Below are 16,775 nucleotides of genomic sequence, written 5' to 3' on the forward strand. Positions count from 1 at the left end.
TAACTTCAACCTTCTGAGTTTTTAAGACTTTGATGTTTAGAGGACACTTTAATGAAATCTGAGTATCCTGAAGGGGAAGGGATCTTCATCACAACTAGAAGTCTTTCTATGTTGGATGCCCAAATTCCAGTTTTCACCTTAGTACAGACAGACACCCAAGGTTTGGTTGTGGGCTGGTGGAAAGCACTTGGGACTTGCAAGTAAGTCCCAGGTGTGAAGAAGAGTGGTTAGTAAGGAAGGTGGGAGAAGGCCAATATAATTATCAATGTTTACCAATTGTACCCTTTACAGGAATTAGATTTCAAAGGTTGATTTTACAAGTCTTCCTAAAACTGAGACTCTACAGAGGAGATAGTAGGTAGGTGTCATGGGAAATTTTAAGGTATCATCTAAGCAACCAACTTTAAACTCTGAAACCCAAGCGAAGGAAACTCCATAAATGACGCATCTGGGGTTCTGCTTACTGCAGAAATTCAGCCTGTACAGCATAGAGCTGTCCCACAAAATGATCAGGTTGGGTGACTTCCCAGTGTCGAAAGGGCTGCATTTGTTGTTCAACATAATCTGAACAACAAACAGATTATATTGAAGGAATATTATTGAGCAAACTGTGAACGAAAGCTGAAGTCAAAAATATTCAAGCAGAGGATAGAATAATTAAATATAAACTGCAAAGGACATGATGAACTGGAATTGATAAACATCTATTTTGATAAACATCCTGAACGCTGTGCTATTCCAGAAACTACTCAGCATTGAAAGTGCAATTCTTACCTCCCGTGAGTTTTTAACCTGAGAAGAGAAAACTTCCGAGATGCCCTAACTTAAATGACAGCAGGCTGGAGGGTGGGAGGAAGAGGCAAGAGAAGCTCACCAGTTAGCAGTCAGGGGCTAAAACCAACAAAAGACCACTAGCGTTCCAGAATGTGTGTGGAAACTTTGAGTCAACTTCCAAGCAGCTATCTGGAAAGAATAGCTGCGCTCCAGATGCCACAGCATCCTGCTTACACATGAACTTTCTGGACTGTTGCCCACAACCAACACAGAAGCATCATATACCTTTCTTACAGATAGTCACCTATCCCAGAACTTGCTAGAACTTTCTTTGATTTACTTTTTCCCTGTGCCTTTATCTAGAGCCAATGTAAATCCTTTCAAAGCAACTTACATACTTCTTCCCCAAATGCACGGTATAACAGAGCCCTGTCAACCCGGGGATGGTGGACGCATTTGCCTTCTCCATCCAGTCCTGCTGCTGGCGGTTCAGACTGCACGCCCCAGAACCTGGTCCTCTGGCAAGCGTATAGCTCAATAGACCCTTTCTTTCAGGAAAATTTTCAGCCTCAAAGGTTTTTGTTGAACAAAGCTAAAGGAGGAAGAGAGGTAAAGAGGGTAAGTGCATGGATGATATAATGTAAAGAATGTTTTAATAGCCACAGAAGGCAAAGGGCTAGGGAGAAACAGCAACCAGCTCACAGCATGAGACAGCTGTGGAACAGGTGGTATTTCATGGCTGGAGACAGGGTCATGCTTTATTATGTTTGGAGTGTTACTTTTAAAAATATCTTTTTCTTCTTTCCTGATTATAAAACATACTGTAGAAATTTTATAAAATACATAAAAGCATTTAGTATAAAAATTAATCATTGCATCAAACATATTATTAGCATTTTGAAGTATTTGTTAGTCTTTTCCTTCGTATCTTTATGATTTTTATTTTTAGGTATATAGTAGTAAAACAAGTCACTTGACATTACACTTTTTATATATTTTTGTATCTCACTATGGTTTGCCCTAACATATTAAGAGCACTCTCAAATGCTACTAAGGAACATTAGAGAGAGGGGCAAGGTGGTGTTAAATTAATTAAACAAGGAGGCCATGAGACTGAGGTGGCTCTAATGCTGTGGCGGCCTACATAAGCAAACAAAAACCTAAGCCTGTACCACAAGATTACAAAATCAAAACCTAAGAACAACCAGTCACAAACAGCCAGCTGTGCTTTCAACTATAGCCCATAAATAGTGTCCTTGCTTTGCTTCCACCTTTTCCCTATAAACCTCTCCCCTGAGTTCATGCTGGTAGAGCACTCCTAACCCCTTCGTGCTTGACGCTGTCAGACTGGAATCGATTTTTGCTCTTCTGAACTCTTAAGGTTTTTAATATGCCCCAGTATGTTTTTTAACAGAGGATATCCAGAGATGAAAGCAAAGAGGCCTCTGGGTCAAGTGAGAGGCCACCCCTCCAAGGGAAAGACACACGAACCCTGAAATAATTCTAAAACTGATCAAGGCTGTTTCACGCTTGCCGAAAAGATCTTGATTACCATCCTGTCAAATTTTGCCTACACTTCGATCACCTGCCTCAGCATATGCGAGGCCGTACTTATCAAAGACTAGGGCAGAGACCGACTGTGCTGCACCCACTCCCGGCTCTATTAAAATTCCAGAGCAGCCCAAATGACCAGCCTCCTGCACACACGCCACAGAGAGACCACAGGAAACGATCTGTAAAAGCAGTAGGGCTAGGCCATGACTTACATTATTGTACTTTAAAAAGAAAAAAAGATCGAGCATTAATATTAAAATCTCGGATCTGTAGTTATCCATAGCAATGGCAGGTGACAAATCCAAAATATTTGGAAAGCTCTCATTTGGTCCTGATGAGCACCCCCCCCCCCCCATTCTGATATTGTACAGAGTCCATAGTGTAGCCTGAACTTTTTGGGTTTTTTTTTAAGACATGTAATCCACAAAGTTTATAACTCAAAATCGAGCGCACCGAGAAGGGACCTCGAGCGGTTGGTGGGGGCGCTCGACCGACCGCGGCCCAGCGGCGGGCGATCTGCAGGCCGCGGTGAAGAGCACGCTCGTCAGCATTCGCTTTGCGTTTCTCCAGGAAAGGGCAGGTGCAGGGGCTCCAGCGGCCCCACGGCTGGGGTCAGAAAGGTGAGGGTACAAGTTCCTAAGGGGACCGCGACAGGCCCCACGCCCGGGCGCTTTCGAAAGGGGCCGCGGGAGGACGCGGAGGACGCGGACGACGTGGCCGGGTGACCCCGAGCCCCCGCTCCGGGAGGCGGGGCCGGGAAGCGCGCGGCTGCGCAGGCGCGGGCGGGCGCGGGCGCAGGCGCAGGAGGGAGGCGCGGCGGGGCGCGGCGTCCGGGCCGGGCTGGCGGGGCTCGGGTGTCCGGCGTTTCCGACCGTCCGGGGGGGTGGGTTGCCATGGCGCTGCGGGGCGTCTCGGTCCTGGAGCTGGCGGGCCTGGCCCCCGGCCCTTTCTGCGGCATGGTCCTGGCGGACTTCGGGGCGCAGGTGGTGCGTGTGGACCGGCCGGGCTCCGTCGGGGACGTGAGCCGCCTGTCGCGGGGCAAGCGCTCGCTGGTCGTGGACCTGAAGAGGCCGGGCGGAGTGGCCGTGGTGCGGCGCCTGTGCGCCCGGGTGGACGTGGTGCTGGAGCCCTTCCGCCACGGTGAGTCTGGCCCCTCCGAGGCCTCCCACCCCGGAGGGAGCAGACCGTGTGAGGCGCCGTCGCCGCACCTGGGCCCCGTGGCCCCTGCACCCTTGCCGGTCCCTGCCAGGCCCCTGTGGCAGCACATCGCTTGGTCAGGCCCTGCTCAGGCTACCGCGGGCGGGACCCGAAATTCAGTAAACCCAGGAGCTTTTTTCACAGCTCATCTTTAAGTTGATCATTTTGTATGGCGCACCAAGGATGCTTTAAATATCCAAATGGCCCTCGTCAGGTAAAAGGTTCCCTGTCCCTGTCAGACTTTTCTGTTGCATTTGGTGCCCTGGATCATTCGCCCCTGGAGATCTTCCATACTTGGCCTCGGAGATGCTGCCCTAGTTGTCCTTACACCTCTCTCCAGCCTCTTCCCAAGTTTCTGTTTTTCCTAATCACCTATGTATATAGGCGCTCTTAATTATTTGAGGGTCATGAACCCCATGAGAACCTCATGAGAGTCACAGGTTCTCTACCCCAGAAACGGCATAAAGGCACATAGTCATTTGGCTACATTTCTGGGGTGGGGGTGGGGGTTGGTGTACCCTCCAAAGCTGTCGGCTGATCCCAGCTAACTCTCCCTGCCTGGAATGCTGGGCTTCCCAAGTTCCAGATTCAGCTCAGTTTCATTTACACTGCCTCCTGGAGCCACCTAATCCATTCCCGTTATTTCCACATTTTATAGGCCCAGATCTCCTAACTGCACAGCCCTCTTTCAGAGTCCTAGACTGTGGGAATACACAGGTCCTGTATGTCTCTATCCAACCATCCCCCAGGCACTGTGCCTCCACAGATCCCAAACCCAGCCCCTCATCTTCCCTCCTCAAATGGCATCTCCTTCATCTGTGTTATTTATCTCAGTGAATGTAACCAATATCCACCCAGTTGCCTTAATCAGAAACCTGTAATTCGTCCATGACTCCAAATATTCCTTCCTCTCCACCCATTTTCTTTTCTGTTTGTTTCTTTTCCTTCCCTGCCTCCCTCCCTCTCTCTCTCGCTCTCGCTCTCTCTCACTCTCAGAAAGGGGTCAGTCCCTAAAACTAAAATGTTCGTGAATAGGGTTTTGAGGAATTTAAAATTACTAGGAGGCTCCTAGGCACTTAGTGACTCCCTAGTGATTTGAAAACCTTGCTGGCTGCTGGCAGTAACTCCACTTATTTTTCACAAATTCAGCCATTCTCCCTCCTTTCTGCGACTCAGGATTCTTTCTCTCCATACCAGCTGCAGCCTACTTGGCACTGTTGTAGCAACCTTTTGAAGATGTTTAGGTCTAGCACCACTAGGATCCATTCTCAGACAGCTGTCTGTGATCTTGCTCAAGTACAAATCCAAAGCTTTGCCTGGTGTATAACAGGAAGTCAGTAAATGTTTAGTGAATGAATTGAGTGTCTGTGAGGCGCCAGGCATATTTAGATGTGTTAACTCATTTACCCTCACAGCCAGGTTTGAAGATAATAATTAAGATTATAATTCCCCATTTGAAGATGAAGGAAGCTCAAACTGGTTAAATAATTTGTCCAGGGCCTTGTCATTAGGAGGAAAATAGAACCGTGAATAGAGAAGTAGCTGCCAGGTGAGGTGTTTATCTAGAAGGAGGACCATATTTCTATGTAATTTGTTATAGCCTTAGGAATTCCACAACAGTGAATGCAATTTTTATTACTTTTAATTCCAGGAGACTTTAGGTGCCAGTTACCTGAATTTTGTGCAATAAATATTGTACTTGCTGATAACTTAAGAGCTTGCATGCTGTTGTAGCTAATCTTCCTTTCCATGGACATTTACTGAGCCTTTTTGTGAAGGTACTGATGCTAGGAGCTTTAGAGGCCTAGCATAGAATCAGGCAGGGATCCTACCAGGAGACTTGTGAGCTGATAGGGAAGATAGAATATATACACACCTAAGTACATCATGAGGTCGAAGGTGGCAGGCACTGATGCAGGCATTGAAAAAGAAAAGATCCTAAAAGGAATAGTAGTTTTCAAAAGTGAGTTTTTGGCCAAATAAAGACCCAGGGTAACTGTTCCAAGAGAACAAACCATTTCTAATAAATTACTAAGGAGAGGATTTGAGAGACTATAAAAGGACTGACTGAGGGGATAAAATGCCCACTCTAGGGGTGGAAGAGGCTTGCATAGGCCTGAAGGGAAACGGGGAAGTGCTGGAAGGAAGTAGCATTCTGGGGCAGAAGCATCACATTCTAGCAGGTTCTTAACTACTGGAAACATGTTATAAACCCACAACATATATTTTTAGTATTACTTGCAAGAGTGCTGCTTTATGTTTGCCACAGAAAACGAGTATACCATTCCTTAGTTCATGCTCTCTTCAAAACAAGTTGTTGCTTTTCTTTTAAGGTGTCATGGAAAAACTCCAACTCACCCCAGAGATTCTGCAGAAGGAGAATCCAAGGCTTATCTATGCCAGGTTGAGTGGCTTTGGCCAGTCAGGAAGATTCTCCACGGCAGCAGGCCATGACATCAACTATTTGGCTCTGTCAGGTATGTTGAGAAAATCATTTCTCTACACTTTTAATTTTGTTTCCAGTCAAGATTCACAGTTACACTAATTAATGAAAAAGAATCTTTAAAGGTGAAAATTTAAATCAATAAGGAGAGTATGGTTGTTTAAAAAGAGGTGGCTTTTCTTGGAACAGTCATTCTCAACCCTTTCCCCTGTCTTAACACATTTGATAGATGATATACTGTCATTGGTAACATACATACTACATTTGTGGACTCAATTCTAAGACAAGCCCCTGTGAGGAAGTCAGGGACTTGGGGTAATAGGGATGGTTGCTCTATAGTTTGAAAATGCTGATATAGTTAGATTCTGATAGTCCTCTTCCCCTACCTTCATTGAGAATCGTTGCCTGAGTCACCCTTTTAGATTTCTATGGATACTAGACAACTGTTGTTCTCAGGTCGTAATACCACTTCGTTAGGATTTTTGCCTGTGAGAACATGTCTAAGAATGGCCTGACTCTAGAATTTAAGAACTGTGTGTTGTTGGGTAAATTAAGTCTCAGAATTTCTGTGAGTACACATTCAAAGGTTGAGGAAAGACTGAGTATAGAATTGGTCTTTCACATCTATTTAAAAATTTAATCTCTTCCTGTGTTTGATTATTGCATCTTTTTCAAATAAGAAAGTGGGAGTGCATTATACTGTTGTTTAGTCATAAACTAAATTAATAACAATCTTTTTTTCTCCTGGGATCATTTTTCTCATTTTACTCACTAAGTAAAAACTTAGAAATAAAATTCTGAAAATGTTAGGTGGAATAAAGTTTTAGAGCAGCAAAAAACAAAACAAGGAACCTTGCTGGAGGGAAAGCCTGTTTATAAAAAGGCCTAATATGTTTAGAATTGGAAAAGCATTATGTACTAGTTTTCACTATGTCAGCAATTAGAAAGATTGGTTATTCCTCTCAGATGTTTATGTATTTATTTAAAAGACACATTAAATTCACAGTTAGTGTTCTCTGATTTTTTATTTTTTTTAGGTGTCCTGTCAAAAATTGGCAGAAGTGGTGAGAACCCATATGCTCCACTGAATCTCCTGGCTGACTTTGGTGGTGGTGGCCTCATGTGCGCCCTGGGCATCGTGATGGCTCTTTTTGAACGCACACGCTCTGGCAAAGGTCAGGTCATCGATGCAAGCATGGTAAGTGTTAACTGGGGGAAATGATAACCCTGCCAGGTGTTCTTAAGTACGATGCATGGCTGCCTCAAATCCTTTTCTGAACAAGAGAAGAGATCAGTGAGATTTGAAGTTTGAATTCAAGTTACCAAGGATATCTTTTTTTTTTTTAAGCCTCCTATCCTTCATGTGAGTCAGAATGTCATATCTTGATCATGTGTTTGTGGAGTCCATTTTCTAAAATTTTCATGACTTCCCTGATTCTTGTGTTTTATTAATTTCCCCCAAGCTATTTCTTGTGATTAGAATATAGTTTTCAAGAAATCCTCACTCAAAACTGGGCTCAGGAAGTCTTTCTTAGCAGAGAAGATGCTTAAGGAAGCTAATGTAAAATGGACCAGTCTAGGCCTTCCTGCTGTGTTTTGTAAGGGAGACTTCTACATCATAATGCTTCAGTTTTTTACTGTCATATGTTGATTATGTGCCTTCTGCGGGTGTTAAGCTAGGCACTTTCCCTGTGTGATTTCTTCTAATCCAATTTCATTCAGAATGCACTGTTATTTGAGAGAGGAGGAAGCTGAAGCATAGAAAGTTGCCCAAGGCCTCACAGCTAGTTGGTAAGAGCCCAATCCAGTGCCACTGCATGTTTGCATCTGGACAGATCTTTGGAGGTAGGATGGGGGATGGACTTGAGAGAGATAAGACTGGAGGCAGAGAGGTGGTTATTGGTTATTGCCAAGAGATAAGAGCAAGTACTAAAGTAGTGGTAGAATGGGTCTGTGTTTAAGGGATAGTCGAGATGTAAAGTAGCTGGAGTTTGGTGGTGCATTGTCAGTGAGGGAAGAAGGAGGAATCGTAGATGGTTCCCTTATTTCTGGCTTGGATGACCTGTGGATGGTGTCACTGGCACCCCGGGGGAGGATTACTGAAGGAAGAGGCAGCATGGCACAGTGGTCAAGAGGGCAGACTCTGGTAGCTGACTTTCTCCATCCTAGCTCTGCCTTTTTCTAGCTCTGTGATCTTGGATAAGTTAGTTAACCTCTCTGTACCTCAATTCTTTATAAAACAGAGATAATAATGGTATCTGCCACATAGCATGGCTAGAAAATGAGATGAGTTCAGTGTTCAGTGAGTAAAGAGCGCCTGGCACTCTGTAAGAATTTGTTGTTGTTTTTGTCGTTAGAAGAAGAAAGGGAATTCAGTTTTGGTCATTTCACATTTGAAGTGCCTTTGAGATATCTAGGTGGAGTACTCGAAGTTAGGGACTAGAAACAGGTTTCGGCCTCTTGGGAGCCCTGTGAGAGTAGGTCTGCTAGGGAAGGGGGCAAACAACAGCATCTGAGGAGTGAGCAGGCAGAAGAGAAGCGAGTGCTAAGGAGAGCTGAGTGGAGGGAGAGCTGTCATGGAAACAAAGAGCAAAAGCTCCAAGAAAAAGGAATGGTCAGGGGTCGTAAGTTGGTGGTGACCTCAAGAATTTAAAACTGAGCAGTCCTATAAATTGGATTTATCATCGGTGACCTTTTAAAAGCTGTTTCCTACCAGAATCTGTCATCTCCAGAGCCTTTGCTGGTACTTCCTTCCCCTCAGGCTAATCACTCACAACTCTGTACTGCTTCTGTGCCTCGTAATACTGCCCTCAGGGTACATCTCACATAGTCCTTTATGTCCATTGATCTTCTCAGCTCCTAGCCCAGTCCCAGCATGCACCAGTAGCAGCAGCAGTGCCAACTTCACTTTCTACAAGGCAAACTCAAGGCTGGTGCTTTACATATGTCCATCCTCCTTTGATCCACACAGCTCCCTGAAGGAGTTGTGCTCACTCTCACTTGGCATTTGAAGACTTTCAGACTTGGAGAGGATAACTGAAAAGAAGCTAGAGGGTCAGAAGATCTGCACTCAGGCAGTTTAACAGGAAAGCCCTTGCTTTCAGTTACTGCCCTCTACTGCCCTCTGCCGGTCCCTGTGATCCAAAAGGACTGAACTAAGGACAAACATGGGCCTTGGGAGTTTTAAGGAGAATTTAAGGATAAGTACTTATTTAGTAATAATTCAGATAATTTGCTAATGACATATAATTTCTTATTTATAGTCAAATATCAATAAAAGATAATTGCGACTTTCATCAGACTGTGTATAATCAGAATTTCATGATTATTAGGAAGGTGGTGAGGTTTTAGTGTGGGAGAATGTTGTAAGCTTTATTCAGAGTTTACGTTTGCATTAGGGTGTAATGGGTGTTGGCTAATTATTCAAGGCCAAATGGGTCAGTAAAGCATCATATGCACTTCTTCTCCCATCCCTGGGAATTCTTATGATACAAATAGTTGTAGCAGCTGAATGTCTTATTATTTTAGGCCAGTCATTTTCAAATGGTTTTAGCAGTAGAATCCTTGACCCAGGCAGCCTGTGATGAGCTGGAGTTGTCTCTTCCTAGTACTATTTCCCTGGAAACTGTAGAGTTAGATAGCTGTTTTGCTGTTTACTCCTGATCCAGGGAAGTGCACCTGACATGGGGTGCTATGTATTGGCACGCAGGCCTTTCATCTACATAATGAGAACAATGTAAAAGTTTGCAAAATTGAGGCTTCAGTTTCCTTGTGTCACAGGGCGCTTGTGTGTGGCCACATACACTGCGTGGGGGTGAGGGGAGCCATCGCCTGGGGAGCCTGGTGATCAGATGAGGATTGTAGCTGCTGTGTTTCTTGTCCTGTATCCTCCTGTGGCACTAAGTAAAGTGGGATTAGATTAGAGTATGTTTGTGTCCTGAGTGGACCACACTGGACCCATAACTACAGCATCCTTTCCAACAGACTCATGAGTGCATCTAGCATATGAGAGATTATACAGGGGAGGGCAAAAGTAGGTTTACAGTACTGAGTACTCAAAACACAGTTTATTCTTGTATTATTATTTATTAATTACTGTATTATTTTCCATATGAACAACTGTAAACCTACTTTTTCCCACAATATATGTAAATATATATATAACTGTGTATATCATTATGTATGTGTGTATATGTATATGCATATGTATAAACATGGATACTCTCTAAGATCTGTGTAACACAGATTAAAAAAATTACACCCCCGTGGGCTCCTTATACAAACGCCAGTATTTGGTGATATCAAATATCAGAGCCATAAATTCAGGTAGATGTACATGAGATTTAACGTTAAAAGGGAAAACTGTATACAAAGTGATAATTTACATTTGTGTCACAGCTAGTAACTGAGAAATTCCATGCTCACAGTTGGAATGGGGCCCTTGGTTGGTACCCTCAGAAATGAGGATACTTTGATCATTTTCTTCCTGGGCAGCTGGTATCACTAGGAATATAGAGCCAAAAGGACAGGGAAGTAGTCATCCCTAAATAGCCCAGTGCATGAAGCCTTGTGATAGTCACAACTGAGCATGTGAATCCATTTCTTCTACTTCAGGACTCAATGGGAAGCTGGCATTCCTAAGTTAGTTTGTCTGGACTCAAAACCAATATATGTGCCACCCGTATTGTTATGTTTACAGGCACACCATGGAGATATTTTGGGTTTGGTTCCAGACCACTGCAATAAAGTGAATATTATAATTGAGTCATACAGATTTTTTGGTTTCCCAGTGCATATAAAAGTTATGTTTACACTATACTGTATCTATTAAGTGTGCATTATATCTAAAAAACAGTGTACATACCTTAACTTTTTAATTAAAAAATACTTTATTGCTAAAAATTGTAACCATATCTGAGCTTGTTGGAAAAATGGTAACAGTAGATTTGCTCAACTCAGGGTTGCCACAGACATTCAGTTTATACAAACCGCGTTATCTGCAAAGTGCAATAAAGTGAGATATGCCTGTATTTTGAAACTTTCTAGTGATCATTAAAGTTAAGATATAGTAACCAGTCAGAGAAAGACAAATATCACATGATCTCACTTATATGTGGAATGTAGTGAACAAAATAAACTGACAAACAAAATAGATCCAGAGACTTGGAAGCATGGAACAGACTGAGGACTCTCAGAGGGAAGGAGGAGGGGGGAGGGAAGAGACCAAGGCACTTATATGCATATATGCATACCATGGACCCAGACAGTAGTGCGGTGAAAGCCTGGGGATGGGGCGGGAGTGGAGAGGAGAGGGTCAATGGAGGGGGTGGGAAGGGGACATCTGTAATACTTTCAACAATAAAACTTTTTAAAAAGTTAAGATATAGTAAATACTTAAGTATAGTTTTCTTGGTCTTGGAGTCAAACTAGAATAACTAAATTTTACTGTAATGTGATTTGCCTTTAGAATGTGATATGCTTCATATATCTGTGTATTTATAGATATTGAGATCAGAAGATAGGGCTTTTAAAAGCCTTTTTTTTTTCAGCTTTTGATCCTGACAGTTTTAACATATACAAAAGTAGAGAGACTATACTGTAAATGAACTTCCATGTTCACCTAACTTCAAAATTATAAATACTTGCCAGTCTTATTTAAAAGGGAGAACAAAAGTAGTACCTTCTGGTTTGCTGACCAGTATCTTCTGAACTGAATGGTATAGAAACCTACTCTACCACAAACCTGCTCTAACTCAAAATACCAAAGAAGTTGTACAGTTAGATATAATCTTCTTATGCTCTCAGATAAACATGTCTCCGCAACTATTTAACAAAACCTGAGTAGAAAGAAATCATGGTTTACAGTTTAATGATCGAGATTGTAATGTATTCTGCTTTTTTAAAGGTGGAAGGAACAGCATATCTAAGTACTTTTCTGTGGAAAACTGCAAATCTAGGACTGTGGGAACAACGTCGAGGAGAGAACCTATTAGATGGTGGAGCACCTTTCTACACAACTTACCAGACGGCCGACGGGGAGTTCATGGCTGTTGGAGCATTGGAACCCCAGTTCTATAAGCTGCTGATCAAAGGTAAGGAGCTTTCATATCCTTCTCCCACCCGCTTTCCTGTGGATGTTCTTTAGCCTCTATTTTGGGGCCGTTTGAAATTCATGATGTCTTTTTATTACATATCCACTTTATAATTAACCTAATTATAGCCATCATTATATAGTGAGCACTCCCCCATCTTTTAAATTGACAGGTAATTTTATAATTCTATAATATAGCTGAGGATTTAAAAAAATAATAATCTCTTCTGTGGGAGTTCAGTGTTTTTATTATATTTCATGCTCAGTAGCTTTGTATATTTATCTTGTTCTCGTGTGCTCTTATCTTACTGTTCCATAGAAATGGCCTGCCAGGTAAGTAATAGAGAACTTTTAAAAGTTGTTTTAAAATTTCAAAATATTATTAAAAGAAAACCAGAAAATAACAAGTGTTGGTGGGTGTAGAAAATGCCATTTGTATTACTGGTAGGAATATAAAATTGTGCCGCCGCTGTGGAAAACAGTATGATGGTTTCCTCAAAAAATTAAACATAGAATTACTGTAAGATTCAGCAATTCCACTAATAAGTAAATACGCAAAAGCATTGAAAGCAAGGACTCGATCAGATATTTGTACATCCATGTTTGTTAGTATTATTTACAATAACTAAAAGGTGTAAGCAACCCAGGTGTCTTGTCAACAGATGAATGGATAAACAAAATGTGGTATGTACATACAAGGAAATATTATTCAGCCTTAAAAAGAAAAAGAATCCTGACATATGCTACAACATGGATGTACCTTGAAGACACTACTCTAAGTGAAATAAACCAGTCACAAAAGGACAAATATTGTATGATTCCACTTATATGAGGTACCTAGAGTAGTCAAATTAATAGATACAGAAAGTAGAATGGTGGTTGCCATGAGGGGGAGGAGGGGTGGGGAGTTAGTGTTTAGTGGGTACAGACTTTCAGTTTGGGAAGGTGAAAAGCTCTGGAGGTGGATGGAGGTGATTTATATTGTTCCAGAACAATATAAATGTTCTCAATGCCACAGCACTGAACACCTAAAAATAGCTAAAAGGCTAAATTTATGTATGTATATTTAACATAATTAAAGATCATGAAAAAATTTTAAAAATAATACATTTTTAGGAAAAATATTAACCATCACAGAATTTATAAAGTAAGATGTAAAACTTATTTATTGTCTTTCTTCTTGGGGTAAGTTTGGGATGTGGCCTTCTAGTATTTTTTTTGTATACATACAAACACAACTATTTTATTTTTTTACAATTTATAATTTATATATAATATATGTAATTATATAAAGTTTTAATTAATAGTAACTTCCTCTTATTCAACAATATAACAAAGATATCATTTCTTGTCAGTATAAAAGATCTTCACCCTCACTCTATTTTTATAGCAGCCATATGCTATTCTATTGTATACCTGAACTAACATTTATTAACTATTTCTTTATTCAAGTTCATTTACATATTCTTCTGGTTTTTTATTAAACAAATAATGTTTATTACTTATTACTAAACATTAATCTTTGCACATATACCATTGTATACTTGCAACATGAATTTTTGACTGCTTAATATGTGCTTAGTATTATGCTATAGAGTAGTAAAGTTTATGATGGGTACTTAAAACAATAAGTATTTTGTGTAATTGTGAATATATGTGTAAGGTAGTTTTTTTGAAATCAAAACATACCTTCCCAAGTTTTAAATGGCATCTGAGTCCCCAATCCAGGCCCTGAACATCTATTTGACTTATAACACCAGAAATTTTATATTGTTTCTACTATAAAAACTAGCCACAGTCTATATGTGTGCTCTTATGGTCGACTGGATTTAGAGTTTTATATAGGACTGCTGAGAAACTAGGAAACAGCCCACCCTAAACCACTGGTGGTTAATCCTATAGCTTCAATCAGGGTCACAGGCAGGATGGGGAAGGAAGCACTAAGAAAGGGTGATAGGACAGTGGAAGAGCTGGGGTACCAGAGTTAGGGGTAGAACCTGGGGTCTTTCCGGTATATAAGCTATGACCTGTGAATCTCAAGTATAATGTTTGTTAGAGAACATATTGGCTCCAGTTTTATTTAGTGTTGTGATTCTAATCACATTTTGATTTTTTAAAATGTTTTAAAAACATGCAGGTATTTTCAACAGTAACAATCAGTTATATCACTACTTTTGGGGCAATCAGGAAAGAGAAAACAAAGTGAAAGACTTCCCTGGAAACTTTTCTTTGTAGATTACAGTAACGCACCTGAAACTGGATTCACGTCTTTGCTGGTATTTAATTAGGACAAGGGGCTACAGAGAAAAATTTACTTATATATCTTACAGGTGTCTTTTCATAACTGTCCAGAACTATCTGAGTTCTCCTTATTTCTTTACATCCCTCAAAACCCTAAAAAGAGCCCTGGCCGGTGTGGCTCAGTTGGTTGAGTGTCTTCCTGTGCACCGGGAGGTCACCGGTTCAGTTCCCAGCCAGGGCACATGCCTGGATTGTGGGCTTATTCCCCAGTAGGGGACGTGCAGGAGGCAGCCAATCGATGTTTCTCTCTCATCAGTATTTCTCTCTCTCCCCCTCTCCCTTCCTCTCTCATTAAAATCAGTAAAACATATTAAAAAAACAACTAAAAAGATCCTGTTTTTTCATGCCTTCTTCCCTCTATGGGGACTGCATCTTCAGAGCAGCTTACAGTTAGTTGTTTTTCAACATGGTAGGAAAGGAAAAAATGATAAAAATAACTACTTTATTAACTTGGCTAAATTTACACAAAATATTATGCATAAGAAGAAGGGACTTTTATTATTAGTTCACTTTTAAACTTCCACAGTTAAAGACCCTCTTTCCTGAGGGAATAAGTGACATTTACATCAAACCCCAGTCAGGTGGCCCTTTTGGGTGTAATTTGATCAGCACTGGAGTCCCGGTGTTCTGCAGGCGTGGGTGCTGTAGTCAGTAAAGGAAGCACAGAGCGGGTCATGAGCCAGGGGAGTATGCATGCTGTGTAGATGGCCCTCCAAGGCCCTTCATGCTTGAGAGCAAAATCTGCGTGCCCCACTGGTGACAGCATGGCTGATAACCTTCTGTCCTGTTTTCTGTAAGAACAATTTGCAATGGGTCTTTCATTACTTTACAAGTTTTTTCTTCCCAGTTCACAGCAGTGTTTTTAAGGGGGTAATGAAGCAGATATCACAGCCCTCCTAGAGCTCTTTCACTAAATACAGAGAAATTAATATTATTTATAAAATTACAATGTTGAATTTAACCATTTATTGTTAGGCTTCTTCCTTGAAAACTGAAGTAGACAGGTATAAATTGTTTAAATTTTATCTTTTGTAGGGTGTGGGAGCATTGTATACAATATAAGGTTATTTTAATTTAATATGACAGATAATAACATCATGAGGAAATTTCTTCCTGAAAACCTACTCAGAGGGAAAACCTAGATTTCTGGAAACTAGACCATTAAAAGTAGACTACTTTAGATGAGGTGTAAATAATAAAATCCTGGCATGGAAAGTCTGTTTTGAATTCAGCTACCCCTACTGCCTCTGCCCTCTCCAGACTTGGGCTCCAGCTACAAGCTGAGTTTGAATTTCTTCTCTTGACCCATTTGAGAAGCCCTTATAGAACATCCTATTTGGGACAGGAAGCTTAAAACTCATTTTCGTTGATTATAATCATTCCACCTAAAGCATAATAATTTAAGAAATTGTGTTTTTCCTCTCAGGACTTGGGCTAAAGTCTGATGAACTTCCCAATCAGATGAGCATGACTGATTGGCCAGAGATGAAGAAGAAATTTGCAGATATATTTGCAAAGAAAACAAAGGCAGAGTGGTGTCAGATCTTTGATGGCACAGATGCATGCGTGACTCCGGTTTTGACTTTTGAAGAGGTTGCCCATCACGATCACAACAAGGAACGGGGCTCATTTATCAGTGGTGGGGATCAGGGTATGAGTCCCCGCCCGGCACCTCTGCTATCAGGCACCCCAGCTGTCCCTTCTCTCCAAAGGGATCCTTTGATAGGAGAACACACTGTAGAGATACTTAGAGAATTTGGGTTCAGCCAGGAAGAGATTGATCAGCTTTACTCAGCTAAAGTTATTGAAAGTAATAAGCTTGGAGCTAATCTCTAAAGTCCAGGCCCCTCAGCTCAAGTGAATTTAAATATTGCATTTATAGAATAATACATACAAATGTATGCATGGAAACGTGAAAGGACAGTAGTGCAGCGTTCTGGCTATTCTAATCAAGAAACAAGACTGATTACACAGTAATGACCCAATTCTGAAAATGGTTAATATGGCTTTTGATTTAGGAGTGTTTTTAATTTACCTCTACTAAATTGTGACAGTTTTTCTGCCTTCCAGTACTTGATAGATTATATTTGTTGATATTAAAACTTAAGTCTTTATATATACTTTAAATGAATTAATATAATGCTTTTTATTAAATAAAGCTTTTTTGCTCTAAAGTTTACGTGTGAGCTTTTAAGTTTGAGACACTTTCAAGAAAGTCCTATGACTAGCACTTAAATAGCATTTTGTGACTCATTGAAATATTTTTGGGTCTACTGTTTACCAGGATGAATGTCCTTAGATAGAAAAGTCTGATCCTTTTCATTGGATAAGGAAATTATTTATCCAGTCTTGAAACTTCCTTCAGATAACTCACCCCCACCCCTCCATCTAGACCACTCTGCTGAGAGCCTGATT

General features: G+C 41.2%; 1 protein-coding gene across 1 annotated transcript; it reads left to right on the top strand.

Moving 5' to 3' along the window:
• Positions 1–3,221: 3,221 nt before the first annotated feature.
• AMACR (alpha-methylacyl-CoA racemase) lies at positions 3,222–16,534 on the top strand. Its single transcript, XM_016224395.2, has 5 exons — positions 3,222–3,468; positions 5,859–6,002; positions 7,006–7,166; positions 11,874–12,060; positions 15,787–16,534. The coding sequence occupies exons 1-5, from the start codon at positions 3,222–3,224 to the stop codon at positions 16,194–16,196; spliced, it is 1,149 nt and encodes a 382-aa protein (XP_016079881.2). The 3' UTR covers positions 16,197–16,534.
• Positions 16,535–16,775: the final 241 nt, after the last annotated feature.

The sequence above is a fragment of the Miniopterus natalensis genome, chromosome 3 (assembly GCF_054644295.1).
Source record: "Miniopterus natalensis isolate mMinNat1 chromosome 3, mMinNat1.hap1, whole genome shotgun sequence".
NCBI classification, from domain to species: Eukaryota; Metazoa; Chordata; class Mammalia; order Chiroptera; family Miniopteridae; genus Miniopterus; species Miniopterus natalensis.